At 39.0% G+C, this 22,797-nt stretch overlaps 1 protein-coding gene across 1 annotated transcript; it reads left to right on the top strand.

Annotated features, from left to right (window-relative positions):
* Positions 1-19,731: 19,731 nt before the first annotated feature.
* On the top strand, positions 19,732-20,244 carry LOC138890046 (uncharacterized). The gene has a single exon (XM_070173396.1). It carries the CDS (start codon positions 19,732-19,734, stop codon positions 20,242-20,244), a length of 513 nt encoding a protein of 170 aa, XP_070029497.1.
* Positions 20,245-22,797: the final 2,553 nt, after the last annotated feature.

The raw sequence follows: 22,797 nt of genomic DNA, 5'->3' as shown, positions 1-22,797 counted from the left end.
AACCTTAGCTTAAGGTATTATGAGTTGAGTCCTATTTGCTAATTTTTTTTCTTGTTGAGTACGATGTATAGGCATGGTGACGAGTATCTATACGTTGTTGTCGAGCATGACCTTGAGTCCTAAATTGATACTTGTTGTATTCTTAAATGATACTACGAATGCTATAGTGGGTGAATTCTTGATAATGAGTAAAGACTTAAATTTATTTTCGTGGAATATACTTATGAGTGAGAAATGGTGATAATTGAGATGAGTAGGAGTTGAGTTAAGATTGGTTATAGCTGATTCTCCCTTGTCGGGACGTATATACTTATACTGTTGAATTCCCTTGCCGGGATAGTGTAGTTTATTGTTGTCCCCTTGTCGGGACTGTTATTATGATCATTGTTGACGGTATATTTGGGATGGGTTGCACGCCGCAACAGATATTATATTGGATCGGGTTGCTCCCCGCAACAGATATAATATTGGATCGGGTTGCACGCCACAACAGTTATATATGTGGATCGGGTTGCACGCCACAACAATATTAAATGATAAGGAATCGGGTTGCGCGCCGCAACAGTATTGTTATTGTATTGCTGTAGATATTGAAATGTCCTTTAATATCTTATTAAGTTGTTGTTGGATTTGGTATGTTCCCCGAAGCATGTACCTCCTCCCATTTAAACTGCTTATTCCTGTTTATTTTCCGCCATATGTTATATAACTGCACAGGTTTATCTGGAGTCCGGTCCTAGCCTCGTCACTACCTCGCCGAAGTTAGGCTAGACACTTACCAGCACATGGGGTCTATTGTGCTGATGCTACACTCTGCACTCTGTGTAGATATCGAAGCAACATTGGATTAGTAGCTTGGGAGCCAACCTTCAGTCCACCAAGATTCTGAGGTAGTCCTGCAGGCGTCCGCAGGCTCGGCTTCTCTTCTATCTATTATCACGTTCTGGTATCACTTGTATCCGAGACAGACTGTGTTTCTTTCCTTCAGACAATTATATATAGTATTCATAGACGGTCCGTAAATGTTGTGACACTAGTTCCTGAGTGGAGGCATGTGTTGATTTCTATATTGTTTTGGTATATTTTGTCTAAGTCTTCCGCCTAATCTCATATTCTACTATTATTTAAATGTTTATGACTTGTTAATATAAGTTGTCAAAAGGATTAAGACAAAAGAGTTAAAGATTCCTAATTTCGTGGCTTGCCTAGCTTCTACGAGTAGGTGTCATCATGACTCCCGAGGGTGGGAAATCCGGGTCATGACAAGTTGGTATTATAGCTCTAGGTTACATAGGTCTCACAATTCACAGACAAGCTCAGTAGAGTCTGAGGGATCGGTACGGAGATGTCTGTATCTATCCCCAAGAGGCTACAGAGTTAGGAAAACTTCACATTTGTTCTTTTCTATCGTGCGATTTTGTTTCTCAATGCTAATTGAATTTCTACTATGTTCTCTTGCAGATGGAGAGAACACGTGCTTCCTCATCTACCGCTCTGCAGCCTGAACCCCGAGCAGCAGCTCCCACAAGGGGAGAGGGCGAGGCCGAGGCCGTGCTAGAGGCTGAGGTAGGGGCAGAGCTCAGCCCCGAGCAGCAACACCAGATGCGGAGCCTCAGGTTGATTTTGATGAGGAGGTTCTTGCCCTAGCAATTCTGGTGGGCCTAGCTAAGGTCCTAGAGGGGTTTATTGCTACCCCAGTTCTTCAGGACGCTTTGGTCCGATTAGTGGGCCTCATGGAGAGTGTCACCCGAGCAGGCTTACTTCCTGTAGCACCAGCCATCTCTCAGGATAGAGGAGGGGCTCAGACTCCTGCTACTCGCACTCCAGAGCAGGTAGCTCCCCAGATTCAGACTCCAGTGGTTCAGACAGTTAGAGCAGTACATCCGGGTGTGGTAGCTCACACCGGTGATGGTGTAGCTATATCTGTCGATGCTTTGTGGAGGCTGGATAGGTTCACCAAGCTCTTCACTTCTACTTTCAGCGGTGCATCTACTAAGGATCCCCAAGATTATCTATATAGCTGCCACGAGGTTCTCAGGAACATGAGTATTGTTGAGACCAATGGGGTCAATTTTGCTACATTTCGCCTGTCTGGATCCGCCAAGACTTGGTGGAGGGGTTATTGCTTAGCTTGACCAGCCGGATTGCCAGCCTTGACTTGGAAGCAGTTCACGCAGCTATTTTTGGAGAAGTTTCTCCCCATTACTCAGAGAGAGGCCTATCGGAGGCAGTTCAAGCGCCTCCAGTAGGGTTCTATGACGGTTACCCATTATGAGACCAGATTCATCGACTTGGCTCGCCATGCTCTTGTCATACTTCCTACCGAGAGGGAGAGGGTGAGGATGTTTATTGATGGTCTTATTCAGCTGATTCATATTCAAATGGCTAGGGAGGCTGGGAGTGATATTACTTTTCAGGAGGCGGCCAATGTGGCCAGGAGAGTGGACATGGTTCTATCGCAGGGAGGTGGTCATGGGTCGGATAAGAGGCCTTGTCATTTAGGTAGATTCAGTGGTGCCTCGTCCGGAGGCAAAGATTCATATGGTAGAGGCCATCCTCCTAGGCCATTTCAGTCAGCTCTTCAGGTCTCTCATGGTGCTTCAGATAGCCGTGGTCCGCAGATGTATTATTCTGATCAGTAGTCCTACAGTGCACCACCATCTCCTATCAGTGCACCGCCACTATAGAGTTTTCGGGGTGGTCATTCGGGTCGCCAGGGTCAGTCTCAGTTTCCTCAGCCACATCACTCAGGTAGATGTTGTGAGTGTGGTGAGTATGGTCATATCAGGAGGACTTGTCCGAGGTTGGTGGGTACTCAGTCGCGGCAGCAGGGTTCCCGTGCTATAGTTCAGGCACCAGGTGTTCCACAGATCGCCCAGCCAGCTAGAGGTGGGGGTATAGGTGCTAAAGGTCAAGGTAGAGGATTTAGAGGTGGAGCTTAGACCACTAGAGGTGGAGGCCAACCAGCTGCAGGCCATCCCAGAGATGTAGTCCAGGGTGGTGGGGCCCAGCCCCGATGTTATGCTCTTTCAGCCAGGCCCGAGGCTGAGGCTTCAGATGTAGTTATTACATGTACAGTTCTGGTTTGTGATAGAGATGCTTCAGTGTTATTTGATCCAGGGTCTACATATTCGTATGTACCCTCTTATTTTTCACCATATCTGGTTATGCCTAGTGATTCTTTGAGTGATCCTATTTATGTGTCTATGCCGGTGGGTGATTATATTGTGGAAATCGAGTCCATCGTTCATGTATAGTTGTGATCGGGGGTCTTGAGACTCGTGTAGATTTGTTGCTTCTCGACATGGTAGAAATGTTATATTAGGAATGGACTGGTTATCACCTTATCGGGCTATCTTGGACAGTCATGCCAAGATTGTGACCTTAGCTTTACCGGGTTTGCCTCGTTTAGAGTGGAGAGGGACTCCTGGTCATTCTACCCATAGTGTTATCTCTTATGTGAAGGCTCGGTACATGGTCGAGGAGGGGTGTTTGGCCTATTTGGCATATATACGTGATTCTAGTGTTGAGGTTCCTTCTATTGATTTTTTGCCCGTTGTTCGTGAGTTTCCTGAGGTTTTCCCTTCAGACCTTCCAGGTATGCCACCCGACAAGGATATTGATTTCTTCATTGATTTGGCTCCGGGCACTCAGTCCATTTCTATCTCGCCATATCGTATGGCCTCGCCTGAGTTGAAAGAGTTGAAGGAACAGTTGCAAGACTTGCTTGAGAAAGGTTTCATTATACCCAGTGTTCCGTCGTAGGGTGCACCGGTGTTGTTTGTCAAGAAAACGGACAGATCGATGAGGATATGTATTGATTACCTGTAGTTGAACAAGGTTACAATCAAGAATAAGTATCCATTGTCGAGGATTGATGATCTGTTTGTTCAGCTTGAGGGTGCCAAAGTATTTTCCAAGATTGATTTGAGATCTAGCTACCATCAGCTAAGAATTAGGGCATCTGATGTCCCTAAGACAGCTTTCCGCACTCGGTACGGGCATTATGAGTTCTTGGTGATGTCATTCGGGTTGACAAATGCACCAACAGCTTTTATGGATTTGATGAACCGAGTGTTCAGGCCTTAATTGGACTCGTTTGTGATAGTCTTCATTGATGATATCTTGATATATTCCCGCAGCCTGGAGGAGCACGAGCAACATCTCAGATTGGTTCTTCGGACTTTGAGGGATAGTCAGTTATATGCTAAGTTCTCGAAGTGTGAGTTCTGGTTGAGTTCAGATGCATTTTTGGGTCATGTTGTATTAGCAGAGGGTATTCAGGTTGATCCGAAGAAGGTTGAGGCAGTCAAGAACAGGCCCAGACCAGCATCAGCTACAAAGATTCGGAGTTTCTTAGGGTTGACAGGCTGCTATCATCGGTTCATGGAGGGGTTTTCATCCATTGCAGCCCCGATGGCCAGGTTGACCCAGAAGGGTGCCTAGTTCAGATGGTCGCACGAGTGTGAGGCGAGCTTTCAGAAGCTCAAGACAGCTCTGACTACGGCACCGGTGTTGGTTTTGCCCATAGGTTCAGGGCCTTATACAGTTTATTGTGATGCATCTCGTATTGGTCTTGGTGCGGTGTGGATGTGGGATGGCAAGGTCATTGCTTATGCTTCACGAAAGTTGAAGATTCATGAGAAGAACTATCATGTTCATGATTTGGAGTTGGCATCCATTGTTCACGCATTGAAGATTTGGAGGCATTATATGTATGGCGTGGCTTGTGAGGTGTTCACGGATCACAAGAGCCTTCAATATTTGTTCAAGCAAAAGGGGTTGAATTTGAGGCAGAGGAGGTGGTTGGAGTTGTTGTAAGATTATGATATCACCATCTTATATCATCTGGGAAAGGCCAATGTGGTGGCCGATGCTTTGAGTAGGAAGTCATCCAGTATGGGTAGTCTTGCTTATATTCCGGTCGGTGAGAGACCGCTTGCTTTGGATGTTCAGGCTTTGGCCAATCAGTTTGTGAGGTTGGATGTCTTTGAGCCCAGCCGTGTACTAGCTTGCATAGTTGCTCATTCTTCGTTATTGGAGCGTATCCGAGATTGCCAGTATGATGATCCCCATTTGTGTGTCCTTAGAGACACGGTGCAATGTGGAGGTGCCAAGCAGGTTACCTTAGATGATGATGGAGTTTTGAGATTGCAGGGTCGAGTTTGTGTGCCTAATGTGGATGGGCTCTGAGAGTTGATCTTAGAGGAGGCCCATAGTTCCCGGTACTCTATTCATCCGGGCACCGCGAAGATATGTCCGGATTTGCGGCAGCATTATTGGTGGCGTAGAATGAAGAAGGACATCGTTGCATATGTGGCTCTGTGTTTGAATTGTCAGTAGGTTAAGTATGAGCATCAGAGACTTGGTGGTTCATTTCAGAGGATTGAGCTTCCCGAGTGCAAGTGGGAGCGGATCACTATGGACTTTGTTGTTGGACTCCCGCAGACTCGGAGGAAGTTCGATGCAGTATGGGTCATTGTTGATAGGCTGACCAAGTCAGCGCATTTCATTCCTTTGGCAGTCTCCTATTCATCCAACAGGTTAGCTGAGATCTATATCCGGAAGATTGTTCGTCTTCATGGTGTTCCTGTGTCTATCATTTCGGACCGAGGTACGTAGTTTACCTTGCATTTCTGGAGAGCAGTGCAACGAGAGTTGGGCACTCAAGTTGAGTTGAGTACAGCATTTCATCCTCAGACGGACGGGCAGTCTAAGCGGACTATTCAAATTTTGGAGGATATGCTCCGAGCCTGTGTCATCGATTTTGGAGGTTCGTGGGATATGTTCTTGCCTTTAGCAGAGTTTGCCTACAACAACAGCTACCAGTCGAGTATCCAGATGGCTCCTTATGAGGCTTTATATGGCAGGCGATGTCGATCTCCGGTTGGATGGTTTGAGTCGGGAGAGGCTCGGTTGTTGGGTACGAATCTGGTTCAGGAGGCCTTGGACAAGGTCAGGACTATTCAGGATAGGCTTCGTACAGCTCAGTCCAGGCAAAAGAGTTATGCAGACCGCAAGGTTCGAGATGTGGCTTTTTTGGTCTGTGAGCAGGTATTGCTCCGAGTGTTGCCTATGAAGGGCGTGATGAGATTTGGGAAGAACGACAAGCTTAGCCCTAGGTTCATTGGCCCGTTTAAGGTTATTGATCGAGTGGGAGAGATGGCTTATAGACTTGCTTTGCCATCAAGCTTATCAGCCGTGCATCCAGTGATTCATATGTCCATGCTTCGAAAGTATCACGATGATCCATCCTACGTGTTAGATTTCAGCACTGTCCAGTTGGACAAGGACTTGTCTTATGAGGAAGAGCCGGTAGCTATTCTAGACTGTCAGGTTCGTCAGTTGAGGTGGAAGAATTTTCCTTCTATTCGTATTCAGTGGAGAGGTTAGCCTCTTGAGGCATCAACTTGGGTGTCCGAGTCCGATATGCGAAGTCGTTATCCCCATCTTTTCCCCGACTCCGGTACTTCCTTCTTCTATCCGTTCGAGGACGAACGGTTGTTTTAGAGATGGAGAATGTGACACTTGCTTTGAATTAATTTTTGTGTTTACGAGTCCTTGAAAACCTCATTCAGAGTCACCTCAATTTGCGTACACAATCTGGGCACGTAGCCGGAAAGCTTAAATGTGAAAATCTATAAACAAAATGATAAGCTTTGACTATAAAATAAATATATTTGACTTCGGACAACGTTTTGGGTAAACGGACCCGGACCCGTGATTTGACGGTCCCAAAGGGTCCGTAGAAAATAATGGGACTTGGGCGTATGCCCAGAATCAATTCCGAGGTCCCAAGCCTGAGAAATGAATTTTTAAAGGAAATTGTTTTCTGAAATTATTTAAAGAAAATTGAAATGAAATTTGCATAGAACATGATGGTATCGGGCCCGTATTTTGGTTCCGGCACCCGGTACAGGTCTTATATATGATTTAAGACGTTTATGTGCAATATAGTAAAAACGGATGTCATATGACGTGATTCGGACTTAAATCGCAAAGTCGATGTTTAAAGAAGTTTTGAGAAAATTTCATTGATCTAGAGGTTTAATTTGATGTTCATGATTTTATTTTGACGATTTGATTGCACGAATAAGTCCGTACGATATTTTTGAGGATTTTGTGTATATTTAGTTTGGAGCCCCGAGGGCTCGAGTGAGTTTCGGGTAGGTTCCGAGATGCCTTAGGTCTAAAAACACAGTTGTTGCAGGTTCATAGAATTTGCAGATCTCAGAACCCGCCAGTGTGGTCCGCACAAAAACATGTGCGACCGTGGAAGGGCCCAGTGCGGTCCGCTGTCGGCCTTGTGCGGTGCGCGGTGGAGGGTTGTGCGGCTGCAGTCCATTTTGTGCAGTACGCACTGGGCACTAGACCACAGTACCCTCAAGAAGTCCTATGCGGCCGCAGTCCATTTTGTGCGGTCCGCACAGGGCACTGGACCGTAGTACTCTAAGGAAGGCCTGTGCGGCCGCAGTCCATTTTTTGCAGTCCGCATAGGGGGTGTGAGAGGGGTATAAATAGAAGGAATTCTCAGTCATTTTTCATTTTTCAAAACCCCAAAAACATAAGAAGCGATTTTTCAAACAACCCTTCTTCTCCAAAACGTTGGTAAGTGATTTCTAACTCATTTTTTTCACTCCTTAACATCTTTTAACATGATTTCAACTCAAAATCAATGATTTTCATGAGGGAAATTGGGTGTTTTGGGTAGAACCTAGGTTTTTCAAAAAATGGGGATTTAGACCTCGATTTGAGATTCGATTTCGAAATAAATTATATATTTTGGTTCAAACCTCGGGTTTTGACCACGTGGGTGATTTTGATTTTTGGGTAAAAACTTTGGAAAACTCATTTTCATGCATTCAAATTGATCCATTTAGCGTTTATTGATGTAATTAAGTAATTTGTGACTAGATACGAGCGAATTGGCGGTGAAATCAAGGGGTAAAGCTGTAATTGAAACATGAGTTGTGTTCGAGGCATCGAGGTAAATGTTCGGTCTAACCTTACCTTAAGGGATTAGGAGTTGAGTCATATTTACTAAATTGTTTTCTTGTTGAGTACGATGTATAGGCATGGTGACGAGTATCTATACGTTGTTGTCGAGCATGACCGTGAGTCCTAAATTGATATTTGTTGTATTCTTAAATGATACTACGAATGCTATAGTGGGTGAATTCTTGATAATGAGTAAAGACTTAAATTTATTTTCGTGGAATATACTTATGAGTGAGAATTGGTGATAATTGAGATGAGTAGGAGTTGAGTTAAGATTTGTTATAGCTGATTCTCCCTTGCCGGGACGTATATACGTGTACTATTGAATTCCTTTGCCGGGATAGTGTAGTTTATTGTTGACCCCTTGTCGGGACTGTTATTATGATCATTGTTGGCGGTATATTTGGGACGGGTTGCACGCCGCAACAGATATTATATTGGATCGGGTTGCTCGCCGCAACAGATATTATATTGGATCGGGTTGCACGCCGCAACAATTATATATATGTGGATCAGGTTGCACGCCGCAACAATATTAAATGATAAGGGAACGGGTTGCGCGCCGCAACAGTATTGTTATTGTATTGTTGTAGATATTGAATTGTCCTTTCATATCTTATTAAGTTGTTGTTGGATTTGGTATGTTCCCCGAAGCATGTACCCCCTCCCATTTAAACTGTTTATTCCTGTTTATTTTCCGCCATATGTTATATAACTGCACAGGTTTATCTGAAGTCCGGTCCTAGCCTCGTCACTACCTCGTCGAGGTTAGGCCAGACACTTACCAGCACATGGTGTCGGTTGTGCGAATGCTACACTCTGCACTCTGTGCAGATACCGGAGCAGCATTAGATCAGTAGTTTGGGAGCCAGCCTTCAGTCCACCAAGATTCTGAGGTAGTCCTGCAGGCGTCCGCAGACCCGGCGTCTCTTCTATCTATTATCATGTTCTGTTATCACTTGTATCTGAGACAGACCATGTTTCTTTCCTTCAGATAATTATACGTAGTAGTCATAAACGGTCCGTGAATGTTGTGACACCAGTTCCTAAGTAGAGGCATGTGTTGATTTCCGTATTATTTTAGTATATTTTGTCTAAGTCTTCCTCCTAATCTTTTATTCCACTGTTATTTAAATATTTATGACTTGTTAATATATGTTGTCAAAAGGATTAAAACAAAAGAGTTAAAGATTCCTAATTTTGTGGCTTGCCTAGCTTCTACGAGTAGGCGCCATCACGACTCCCGAAGGTGGGAAATCCGGATCGTGACAAAATCCATATTTTATCACCCAAAAGTTTTTAATAAAAATAACTCTTTTAATCGACTACAATTTTAAAAAGGGTTTGTTGCTTTATTTGATAGTGGAGCAGATTTAAATTGTGTGAAAGAAGGAGTAATACCCTCCAGATATTTTCAAAAAAACACTCATCGTTTAAAAAAATGCTAGTGGTGGTATAAAGAACTATGCTCTAGAATTTGAGGTATAAACCCCTCACATCTTTTAGATGGTCTAAAGATGTTTTCTTATCCAGAGTAATGGGATTACGGGAGAGTAATAGTACTCATTGGAAGTCTAAATTCATAGATGGACTCCACTTGTTTGCTGAAAGGACTCAAAAAGTCCTTAGAGGCACAATGATGAGTATCAATTATGATACTTAGTCATATGGTAAACTATTTAGTGTATGCACTCAGGAAGGTTTAGCTCTGTGTAATGAGATCAAGCAAAACCAATAAATTAAGAAACATCGTCTCACTGCGAGACAACAATTAGGTGAATTCTGTGAGAAGTTCACCATTGATATACCTTCCAAGAAGAAGAAATCCCATAAAAAGGATTTCAAAAGGAAAAAGGGTTCGCCGTAGAAACGGCATGAAAAGACCCAAAGAAGAAAGGCTTTTCAAAAAGCTAGAAAGGGTTTTATTAAATCCAAAAACCCTCAGGACTGCTACAAATATGGACGTATAGGCCATTATGCAAAGAATTGCAAGATCAAAGATAAAATCAAAGAACTTGATTTAGATGATCATATCAAAGATTCTTTATGTAAGATTCTTTTGAACTCTTCACCAGAAATATCTGACACAGATGAAGGGAATTCATCAACAAGTGAGGACTTAAGAGTCCTTCAGGAGGAGAATTATATTTCATCTTCTGAAGATGAGCAAGAGTTCCGTGATAAGGGACAATGCTCAAATCATTGTTGTAATACTAATGATGATCTTTTTAATATTTACTGAAGATAGGCTTAATCCAAGGTCTGATAATACTCCTTGTTTAACTCTCGCTAATCCCACTTGGGCAAAGGTTGGGAAAACTGATGCTTCTGATATTGGCTATGATGGGATATTGAAATAATGTTCTCCATTAGATAAACAAGTATATCTTGTTCAATTTTATTCTGGAAAATGGAATGAATCCCAGAAGAATTATGCGACTGTAGCTAAAGAAATTCTTGCTATTGTTAAATGTGTTATGAAATTCCAAACTTACTTATACAATTAGAATTTTTTTATTAGAACTGATTGTTAGGCTGCAAAATTTATCTTTAATAAAGATTTTAAACATGATATTTCCAAATAAATGTTTGCAAGGTGGCAAGCTTTATTAGCCCCTTTTGATTTTGAAATAATATACAAAAAATGGTCTGATAATGCCCTTCCTAATTTACCCACCAAAGAATATTTAAACTAATAGTTCTCTCTTTTGTTATACAGATTATGAGGCCTCATATAGACCTCCTCGTCAAAGAGGAAGAGGATGGGCATCTACTGATAGTAGCAGGAATAATATTCTCGCCCAAATGGGAAACCAAAAGCTAATTGCTGCAAATATAGCAGGGGGTAATACCAACCATCCTTTATACAAGGAATTCATGGATTTTATACAATCTAAGAAAGATGAAGGTACATCATCTAATGTACAAACCTATTCCTCAGACATATCAGAGGATAGTAATGAGAACCTTGAGGTCTAAAACTGAAATGATACAAAAGAGTTAATAATTCCTTTGGAACAATTCGACCTTAAATGGAAGGATAACCCATGGCAATTAATGGCCAGGTATGTTGATACAGCGGCATACGCTACTCCTGCTTATAAATCCAGGATGCACTATGAGAATATACTCTCAACAACAGGATCAGCTGAAATTCAGCACTTTTATCCTGTGAACACCAGGAAAACTTATAGTTTTTCAAAGATTATTACTAAGAAGGTAATACCTTCGGATGAATAGGGTATTAGTACCCTTAAGGATCAAGAATACACTCATCCTGATCAAAAAGTCTCAGTCAAATTTAATTATTGGGACTATGTTGAAAGTTTTAATAAAACTTTTCTTTATGAGAATCCTAATAGGAGACACTCATGGTTCATTAAGCTCTGTTATAATATGATCAGTCAACAGATTCCCAATTGGTTCTTTAAATGGTGGAAATTATATGGTCCATCATTAGAAATACTCCTTTCTTTATTTAATAGTTTATATACTCAATGGGTAGGCATATCTCCCAAAACTATTTCCTTACAAAAAGATAATATCTTTTACAACGACATTGCCGCTATGTATTTCTTTATAGAATTTTCAATTCCCTGGATTATGAAATGGGATGTCGAAACCGGTTATACGGGTGAAGGAATTCCTTGCCTTCAAAGGATTGTTTATAACAAATTCTGGATTAAATTAGTTCAGACAAACCATCAAGGAAAATTATTTGGTGAAGAATTAATTAAGCAAATTAAGGACAAAATTGATGTCTATGTCAAACAAGAAAAAACAGATATTAATGAAGGTGAAATTAGCCCCTTCCAACATGTTACCAGGAATCTCCAAATGAAAAAGGGAGTTATATCCAAAAAAGAAATACTCGCTTCATATTTCGAAGAAATAAAGAAAGATTTTGCCAAAAATTTCGAAGCAAGAATCGGAGATGATATATCTATGACCGCACTGGCAACTACTTCAGATGAAGAAGTCTGTGTAGCAGGAGAAGCACAAAGCACTTCTGACACAGAAGTAAATATGAAAGAAATTGAAGACTTTCTTGCAAAATTGAAGCAAGTTACAGAAGAATCTTCTGCAAAGAAAAATGACAAAGGAAAAGATCAGGCATGAAGGACGGGAAGGCCCCATGAAATGAGTTATTGGGGTAATAACGATAACTTTAATAAAGTAATGGACCCCTCCATTATTTAAGGAATCTACTTTTATAAAGTAGTTTGTTCGGTGTTGATAATGTAGAATTTTCTTTTTATCTTGTCGGCCATACTTGTAATTATTTTGTCGGCCATTTTACTGTTTTAGTTTTGTTTGTTTTTTAGTTGATCCATTATATAAGGATCGTTTCAGTTTTTGAGAGGCATGCATTAGCCAACGCTCTGACTTCTCTATAGATTTCTCTCTCTACTTGTAAACACTTTGTAATATTTTTATGTTCTGAAATATAAAAAGGTCACTTGGCCACAAAATCTGGCGGTCTCTGGTACTGTTCTACTCCCTTTCTCTTCAATATTGGCAGTACTGTTAGCCTAAATGAAAGTCTAAACAGATAAGTGTTAAACTTAGTATTCATGGGTTATTTACAAAGCATGTTTTTGTAGCTAGGAGTCGACTGTATCACCCTGATGAGGTTTTGGTTTAAGAACTGTATAGACTAGGCAGTTACCAATCTCGACAGTAAACCTTGGTTAGGCCAACCTAACCGGTGGTGCCCGTAAACCCGTTTAGGCAAGTGGTCGTTGAAGGGTTGTGAGGAGCATCGTGGTTTAAGGTTTGCCTAGAGATTACTAGCTAGCCAGGGCTGAAGTTCTTGTAATCTATTTCCTGAGCCCCATTCGGGAACGATCCCGTACCCCCTTGGTATCAGAGCCATGTAAGTAAAAAACCTTAGAAGCTAAGTTTAACACTATTTTCTTAATATTATTAGGAAGAAGACTACTGTTAAAAATAGTAGGAAAGAGGAATATGAATTGCCCCAACAATTAGACCTACTTAATAAGTGGACTATACCATTAGTCAAGCCTAAGGTAATATACTAGTTAGGTACCTTTGAAAGAATAGGTTTAAAACAAGTAGTTAAAACTACTGAAGAGACTATCACTGTAGATAGTGACCATGCTACGTTCAGATTATTATCTGAAAGTAATTTAGCCCCTTATAAGGATTCACATAGATTTATATATATAGGCTTAATACAAGTCTCCTTCAAAACACTTACTTTAAGAGGCTTACCTGAAAGCTTTATAGCAGATCTCAGGGATGGCAGAAACCAGAAATGGAAAAAGTCTTTTATAGGGACTGTGCAAACCAGTTTGGCCAATGGCCCTGTTTATTTTAATGCGTATCCCAATTTGCTGATTTCTCTTAATGATGAGAATTCTTTAAATTCTTTAATACTTAGCATAAAATTACATGGTTATGATTATTTGCCTGGTACAGAAGTTATATGTATCTATTATAGGATTTATTACAAACCTTTATATACTTTGAATTCTATGTGCAAAATAATGGACTTCCAAAATGAAACTATTCTTATAGAAACCAACTTTGGTAAATCCAAAGTAACCACCAGAAGACCTATTAAATGTGATAAAATTGATTTCCCTAAAGAATGGTTCATAGAGGAAGCAATTGCCCCTCGAAACATTAGTAATACTGAGGTGACAAAAATAGAACAAACCTCAGATGGCACTGTTAAAATCAGGTTCAATGAATCCATTCAAACTGATAATATTAGTTTATCATATAGATTAACTAGATCAAATTCTTCATATATTTCTCCAATTGGTTATGTGGTAGATTTTCCATCTAGAGCATCCAAATCCCAAATTAGAGAAAGTAATAGAATTAATGACATCAGCATTAGTAATGATAATATTGTCAAGATTAATTCAGATCTTGAACCTACTGCATCTGAAATGGATTTTCCAAATGGTGTTAATAATGGTTGAAAACCAAATACATTTTAGTCCGGGTTCACCGGCAAGAGAAATGATTTTAGAAGAATTTTTAAAACCCAGATGGGCAGTTTTCAGAAAATGGTTTCATGAAAACATGACTGCTGAATTAATACAATTTTTTAGACATGATTTTTATGAGGATATTAGCAAAAAGAATAAGATTATTGCTTTTGTTCCTTGGTTTATGTCTAAGCATGTTTATAACTATATTTCTGTGTTAGAAAGAGATTATACGCTCACTAATGGAAATATTGTTAATTCTATTCTCCCACCCCAACAATCTTTTCATATAGGGGAAAAAGATAAAATTATTTACTGCACGGCTTTTTAAAAAATATTTGAAAATGTTGTTGATGCAATAACAGCCAAAATTCTGAATATTATGCTCACTCAGAACAACTATACTAATATGTATGTAAGTATTCTGGGCGACCAAGTTATTAAGGTTCATGAACATTGGCCATCACAAACAAACCATCCAATACGAAGGAGAAAATACCCTATGCAAGCAATCTGGAAAATTAGGTCATGTGGCTTCAAAATGCATCTATACAAAAACACCTCAAACACCAAGCCAATCGATGGAAACTCTGACTGCTAGGCCTGAAGAGAAAATCAATAACAACTCAGCTAATGAGCTAGTATGGCAAAGTTAAGTTTCCCAAAAATAAAAGGACCAATGGAAGAAATTCTGGAAGATATCAAAGCCCAGGTATCCAAGCAAATTCATTTCATCCAATACCAAGTAAGTTTTTCCCCCTCCCCCTCTACTAAATATATCCCTATTAACACTCAACCAGCAAATGGCAATAATCCTACAACCAATGATTGCCATCCGAATCAACAAATCGCAGTGGATTGCAACAATAAATTCTCCACTTTGGTAAAGCCGCCCACAGAAATAAAAAATAATGAATTTTTTTTAAAAAAACCCTTTAATTTCTCCGAAGTTAAACAATGTCCCTAACGTATCTTCACCTATTTCCTCTACTGACTATGTGGCTGACATGGAAATCTCTAATACAAATAATATGCAACCCATTAATCATAATTCTAAGCAAATGATAGTTGATAACATAGTTTCTAATTACAAAGTTACTCATAATCCTACAAACAACCCCACTGATAAACGTGCTACTAATACTTGTCTCATTACAAATTCCCCCACTAACCACTGCATGGCTACAATCCAAACCCCACAACACTTGTCCCACATGCCCCCACCCAAAAGCCAAATGGCCAATAAAGCTCTCCACGTGTCTGCCCCTTCTGATACCCAAAATCCCCTTAAAATCAATTCCCCTGCATGCAAAGAAAGCATGCAGATAGATTCAATCATTGGCATCCTAGATAGCCATACTACTATTGAAAACCATCTACCTTCTACAGTGCAACATGCCACAACAAATATAAATCATCTCCTAAACAATCAAAATGCCAAGAATCCCAATATCTCAAAGAAGAAGATATAGTCTTGTCCAAATTCTAAGACACCAAAGAGCACACTCAATGGAAAACCCACCCCCAAACACGAACAACCATCAGAGAAACCAAACATTATTCTTCATCCAACCACCACTCCCTCAAAACCATCAACCCCTCTCGACGATAGAACAAGCTCTAATGGGGCATGCAGTATCATTCAACATGATACTAGATGGTCAAGACACTGTGATAATCCTCCAGAACTCCCACTCCTAGCACAACTTGTTAGCTAGGGAATGCACATGGCTATGAGCAACTATCACAACCATGTATGGTTGAACAATATCCTTTAACCATTGGCTCCAAACTTGAATGCTCAACAAGCCCAAGCCATGAGGAATCAGTGGAATCTCCCTCACCATTTCAACCCTCTCCAATCCCAGAACATGAACCTGGATCTCCCATTATTTCCACCAGGTGAGATTCAAAACTTGAACCCAATATTCATGCCATGGGCAGCAGCCTTTCACTTTCAACAAAACCAAGCCCAAGCAGCTCCACCATCAAATAATCCACCACCATAAGAAATGAATCCCAATGTGCTAGAACACGTAGAGCCACCAGTAGAGAATGTAGAAGAAATCAACTTAATAGGGTCGGAAGAGATAATAGAATTCTCAAATCTAAACGGTATAAAAGTTTATCTCTTTAGGGAGATGTAAGAGAAGAGGTATGTGCTAAATTGCCCTCCCCCATTGTACAAGTTCTCAATGGACATCAGACCTCCCCCCCCCCAAGTTCCTACGGTTGGAAGCCATGCAATGATACTTGTTCCTTCAATGAGGAGGAACCCACTGCTCCAAGCCAGAATGGAGAGCAACTCAAACAACAACCATGTTTTAATGATGTATAGGCCTACTAGTATTATCATTTGGAAAATTCGTGGTGGCAACAATGAAAAATTCCGTGTTAACTTTTAGGACATGGTGGATACTCACAAACCCTGCATGTTACCTTGTTGGAAACTCGCATGGAAAACCATGCAGCCTCCTTAACGATTTTCCTTTCACAAATATGGTTGAGGTGCCAGCGGAGGGCCAAGCGGGGGGTATGGTCATTCTGTGGGATGACAACATAGTGAAGGTTTATGATTTTGTTAGAAGGAATCAAGAAATCCACGCCAACATAGAGGTAACTCCTTTTAACTCTATTTGGTTATTTTCTTCAGTTTACGCAAGTACTACTTTAGAAAATAGACGTACACTCTGGAATAATATTGAAAAAATCCATTTAAACAACTCTAAGCCTTGGCTGCTTGGGGGAGACTTCAATGATATTCTTTGTGCTCGTGATAAATTTGGAGGGAATCCTGTAAACCATAGAAGAAGTAACACTTTGTGGGATAGTATCAACAATTGCAGTCCCCTGGACCTAGGTTATAAGGGTTCTAAATATACTTGGACTAAGAATAGGAAAAAATCTAGAGGCCTTATAATGGAAAGATTAGATAGAGTTGTTGTTAATAATGATTGGATTTCTATTTTTCCTAAAGCTATGGTCACTCACCTGCCCAGAACTCACTTCGCCATAGCCCGTTACTTGATGCTTTAAATCCTAGTAATGTCAATTTCTCAGATAAGCCATTTAGGTTAGAGACTATTTGGTGTTAGACATCCAGATTTTGTCAACATTGTCAAAAATTGTTGGTCCAATAAAGCATTACCTGAAGCTCAAACTTCTTTCAGAAACATGGTAATAGACTGGAAAAATGAAACCTTTGGTAACATTTTTAAAAAGAAAAAAATCCTACTGGCCCGTTTAAATGGTATCCAAACCTCCCCCGCTTATCATAAAAGATTCTTCCTTCAAGACCTAGAATCTAAGATTCAATTAAAGTTTAATAATATCCTGAAAATGGAGCATGACTTTTGGAAATTAAGATCAAGGATCTCTTGGTTGAACGATAGAGATACAAATACTAGATTTTACCATATTATGGCCACAAATCGGAAGCGTCGTAATGCCATAATGTTCTTTAATAATTCTAATGGTGATTGGATAACCGACCCCCCCCCCCTTCCATCCAAAACCATACCCTAGAATTCTTTAGGAAAGCTTTCACAACTTCAAAAACTTCCTGTCATTGGAAAAACACCCTAGGAGATCCTCCACACCAAAACAAATTTGATCTTGCAAGTCTTGACATGGTGTTAACTAAAGAGGAAATCACAAATGCTGTTTTTTCTTTTAAACCCTTCAAAGTACCAGGGCCAGACAGAATCCACCTTTTTTATCAAAAATACTAGAATATCATTCATAACTCAGTAGAATCTTTTTGTTACAAGGTTTTTGAGACTCAGAGTTTGCCTAGTAATATAAATGAGACCCACATCTGCCTAATCCCTAAATTTTTGAATGCCAATAATCTAAAAAAAATTAGGTCAATTGGTATTTGCAACACTTCCTACAAAATTATTACAAAGATTATTGCAAATAGGATTAAACCCTTTCTACCCTATTGCATTAGCCCCCTTCAATCTAGTTTCATTAAAAATAGGAGAAATTGTGATAATGCGATTATTGTGCAAGAAATTTTGAACAATCTTTGAAGATATAAAAAATCAACCCCTGATATGCTAATTAAAATTAACCTGGAAAAGGCTTTAGATAGGAAAGAATGGTCTTTCGTCTACAGATCCTTGCAGTTCTTTAATTTCCCCCCAAAAATTAGGAAACTAGTTATGCACTGCATCACTACCAGTTCCATGATTGTCCTAGTTAATGGGGCAACTACTGAGTTTTCCAGCCCTAGTAGAGGTATCCGTCAAGGAGATCCCCTATCCCCTTATATATTCATCCTTTGCATAGAGTTGTTTTCCAAGCTCATAAACTACCAAACTGATGTTCTAAATTGGGATCCCATTAAAATCTCTCAGAAAGGCCCATATTTTTCTCATGTCCTATTTGCGGATGATATAACTCTAATGGGAAAGGCTAATAAAAACATTGGCCATTGCATTAAGACTAGTATGGATTTTTGTTTGCTCCCATTCAGGTCTTTCAATCAACTACACTAAATCCAAAATTATCCTCCCAAAGTTCTCTCCTTCAGAAACCTCCACCTACATGTCAAATCTCTTTGGAATGAAAGTTACTCATGAATTTGGTACCTACTTAGGCTTTCCAATATTGAACCATAGTCCAAAACCTAGAGACTTCCAATTTATAATTGACAAACTCCATAGCAAAATGTCCCATTGGAAATGCTCCTTTCTAAATATAGCAGGTCGTGCAACCCCTTATACTCCATGCAATACACTTACCTTCCAAAACAAATTCTTAAACAAATTGACAAGATCCAAAGGGATTTCATTTGGGGAAGTACTAACACCTCTAAAAAACTCCACTTAGTAAATTGGAATATGGTCACCAAGAGTAAACAAGAAGAAGGCCTTGGTATCCAAAAAGCCTCCTCCAAATATTGCCCTCCTAACAGGCCTTTCGTGGAGGCTACTTTAAAATTCAAATTCTCCTTGGATCAAACTCATATCCTACAAATACGCTAATAAAAAGTCTATTAAAACCTCCTCCTTTATTTGGAAATCTATTCATAAGGGATGAAATTTTTGTAACAGTGGTATCTTATGGCATCCTCACCGATTGTCACATATGAACATTTGGTCTTCAAATTGGATCCATGACACCAGTTCTCTAAGGAAGAATTTATGTGGCCCTATTGATAAAAAGGACCTTAATATCCCCATAAAAGATATTATTATTGACGGCAAGTGGAACCTCTCCAACATTTCCTTTGAACTTCCTAATACCCTCATAAAAAATATTATGGCTACCCTGTTACCTAATAAGTTTATTAAAAAGGATACTATGACATGGGGTATTACCTCTAGTGGTCTTTTCACAACTAAATCATGCTACTCCCTCATTAATCCTGCTAGTCCTCATAAATTAGATTTTGAATGGATTTGGGATATCAAATGCCCAAACAAAATCAAGTTCTTCTTCTGGAAATGTATGCGTAATCATATACCTTGCAGAGTTTACTTATCCCACATTGGTATGAATATTGATAAGACTTGCACAATCTGTAGAACTAATGTGGAAAGTGCTGAACATATTTTCCTCGACTGCCCTATCAATAGTTCTTGTTGGGAACATTTAGGTATTAAAGTTTTTACTTTAAAAGATGGAGATCACCGGCTTTTGAGATTAAGGAATTTTTTTACTCAGACAAGTCTTTATTCAAATAACTGGAGAACCATCCTCCCTTTCGCCATTTGGAATATTTGGAAAAATAGAAACAATAATAACTTGAACAACCTTAGTAATGAAGTCTGTCACACGCTCATCCTTCAACAAGCCTGGGAATTTCAATTTCTTCACAGAAAAAAGTCCCTTCAAAGAGAATAGTATTCAAATTACAATCAGATGGAATAAACCTCCGGCAAATATAACCAAACTCAACATTGATGGAGCCTTCTACAAGGCTACTCTGGAAGTTGGACTAGGTGAAGTTTTCAGGAACAAGGACAGCGACTGGATCTTTGGTTACTACAAATCAACTTATGCATCTTCAGTCATGCATTGTGAACTAATGGCTCTACATAAAGGACTAAAATTTGCAAGACATCTTGGTCTTTGTAACATCGAAGTTGAGACTGACTCAACGGATACAATATTATCTCTTAATGAATATAACCATAACTATTCGAATCTAATTTTGGAATGTAGGTTGTTAATGCACCAGTTGAAACACCCAATCCTGAAGCATAACTTCAGGGAAGGAAACATAATAGCCACCTGTTGGCAAAGGAAGCATGAAGAATTTCAAAATGGCTAGATGTGTTCATCATGCTGGTCCTCCTATTTTTGTTGAACAACAATTGCTAAAGGACAATCATGGTTCTAATATTAAGTTAAAGTATGTTAGTACCAGTGTGTGTGAAAAACTAGCCAAGTTTGGCAATGAAAACGTCCTACGGGACTATGTAAGAACTGTGTAATGTTTATGTTGGTAATATAATAGTATCGTTTGTGGTCAAAAAAAGGTTCATGAAAAATTAGATAAGCTTATAGTTGAAGTCCAAAAAATTCAACAGAAGGATACTAAAGGTAAAGAGCAAATTGCTACTACAAGTATCCAACCACCTCCGGTTATGAACCTTCTGTTTTATTCTCTTGACTGATTCAGTATGACTATCAGTCCAAGCTTTTGAATTCTTCTTTAATCTATCATAAAGAAGTGCAGTATCTTTAGCAAGATCCTTTATAAAAGTAGAGATATAATTCAGACTTCCTAAAAATCGCTGAAGCTGGGTCTTATCAGTAATAATATCACGGAATTTAGAAGCAAATTCAATACTTCTATTAATAGGTATAATCCTCCCCTTTTCAATATTAAGACCCAGGAATCTAACAGCATTTTGAAAAATAATCATTTTTGGTTTGGATATAACTAAACCATTTTGAATAATAATCTTTTTAAACAAATCTAAATGTTTGAAATGGGATTCTATATTTTTGAAAATACTAGAATATCATCAATATATACAATTATGAAATCCGTATAAGGAAGGAAGATATTATTCATTATTTTTTTAAATTTGGAACGTGCATTTTTCAATCCAAAAGGCATAACATTCCATTCATATAGGCCCATTGGCACATTAAAATCAGTTTTATACCTATCTGATTCATATATCTGAATTTGCCAATAAGATGCCCTTCCTCTTCCTCTTTGACGAGGAGGTCTGTATTTAGGCCTTATAATCTGTATATCAAAAGAGAGAACTATTAGTTTAACTATTCTCTGGTGAGAAAATCAAGAAGGGTATTATCAGACCCTTTTTTGTATATTATTTCAAAATCAAAAGGGGCTAATAAAGCTTGCCACCTTGCAAACATTTGTTTGGAAACATCATGTTTAATATTTTTATTAAAGATAAATTTTTCAACCTGACAATCAGTTCTTATCAAAAATTTCTGATTGTATAACTCAGTTTGGAATTACATAACACATTTAACAATAGCAAGAATTTCTTTAGCTATAGTCGCATAATTCTTCTGGGATTCATTACATTTTCCAAAATAAAATTGAACAAGATATTCTTGTTTATCTAATGGAGAACATTATTACAATATCCCACTATAGCCAATATCAGAGGTGTCAGTTTCCACAACCTTTGCCCAAGTGAGATTAGCGAGAGTTAAACAAGGAAGGTTATGAACCTTCTATTTATTCTCATGACTGATTCAGTATGACTATCAGTCCAAGCTTTTGGATTCTTCTTTAATCTATCATAAAGAAGTGCAGTATCTTTAGCAAGATCCTTTATAAAATGAGAGATATAATTCAGACTTTTTAAAAATCGCTGAAGCTGGGTCTTATCAGTAATAATATCTGGGAATTTAGAAGCAAATTCAATACTTTTATTAATAGGTATAGTCCTCCCCTTTTCAATATTATGACCAAGGAATCTAACAGCATTTTGAAAATTCATCAATTTTGGTTTGGATATAACTAAACCATTTTGAATAATAATCTTTTTAAACAAATCTAAATGTTTGAAATGGGATTCTATTTTTTAAAAAAATAATAGAATGTCATCAATATATACAATTATGAAATCCGTATAAGGAAGGAAGATATCATTCATAATTTTTTTGAAATTCAGAAGGTGCATTTTTCAATCCAAAAGGCATAACATTCCATTCATTTTAGCCCATTGGCACATTAAAATCAGTTTTATACCTATCTGATTCAGATATCTGATTTGCCAATAAGATGCCTTTCCTCTTCCTCTCCGACGAGGAGGTCTGTATTTAGGCCTTATAATATGTATATCAAAAGAGAGAACTATTAGTTTAAATATTCTCTGGTGAGAAAATTAGGAAGGGTATTATCAGACCCTTTTTGTATATTATTTCTGTCACGACCCTAACCCCGGTCATGATGGCGCCCAACACACTGCTAGGCAAGTCCGACCATTCAACAACATTATCCCAAATTCTTATTCAGATTATAGATAATTATCACAGAGAATTTACTAAGTCATTACATTTAAGTGTATAATTAATAATAAAATCTGCGGAAGTTCAATTAAAATACCACACCATAGCCCAATAGAATTCGGTGTCACGAATATGAGCCTCTAATACAGAATATCCACCTATTACAAGTCTGTCTAGGAAAAATACGGAATAAAAGATAGAGATAAAGGGGAGAGATCAAAGCTGCAAACGCCATGCAGCTACCTCAATACTCCCGGATACTGCATGCTTAGCTAAATAATTCCTCACTTAGCATGTGGTGTACCTGGATCTGCACGCAAGGTGCAGGGAGTAATGTGAGTACTCCGACCCAATGAGTAATAAACATAAATAAAGGCTGAGA

This window comes from Nicotiana sylvestris, chromosome 4 (genome assembly GCF_000393655.2).
Source record: "Nicotiana sylvestris chromosome 4, ASM39365v2, whole genome shotgun sequence".
Classification (NCBI taxonomy): domain Eukaryota; kingdom Viridiplantae; phylum Streptophyta; class Magnoliopsida; order Solanales; family Solanaceae; genus Nicotiana; species Nicotiana sylvestris.
This window is presented reverse-complemented; position numbering and strand designations above follow the sequence as displayed.

Coding starts and splice junctions, on each gene's coding strand:
- LOC138890046 (XM_070173396.1), top strand. CDS start 19,732: ATGAAGTCTGTCACACGCTCATCCTTCAACAAGCCTGGGAATTTCAAT.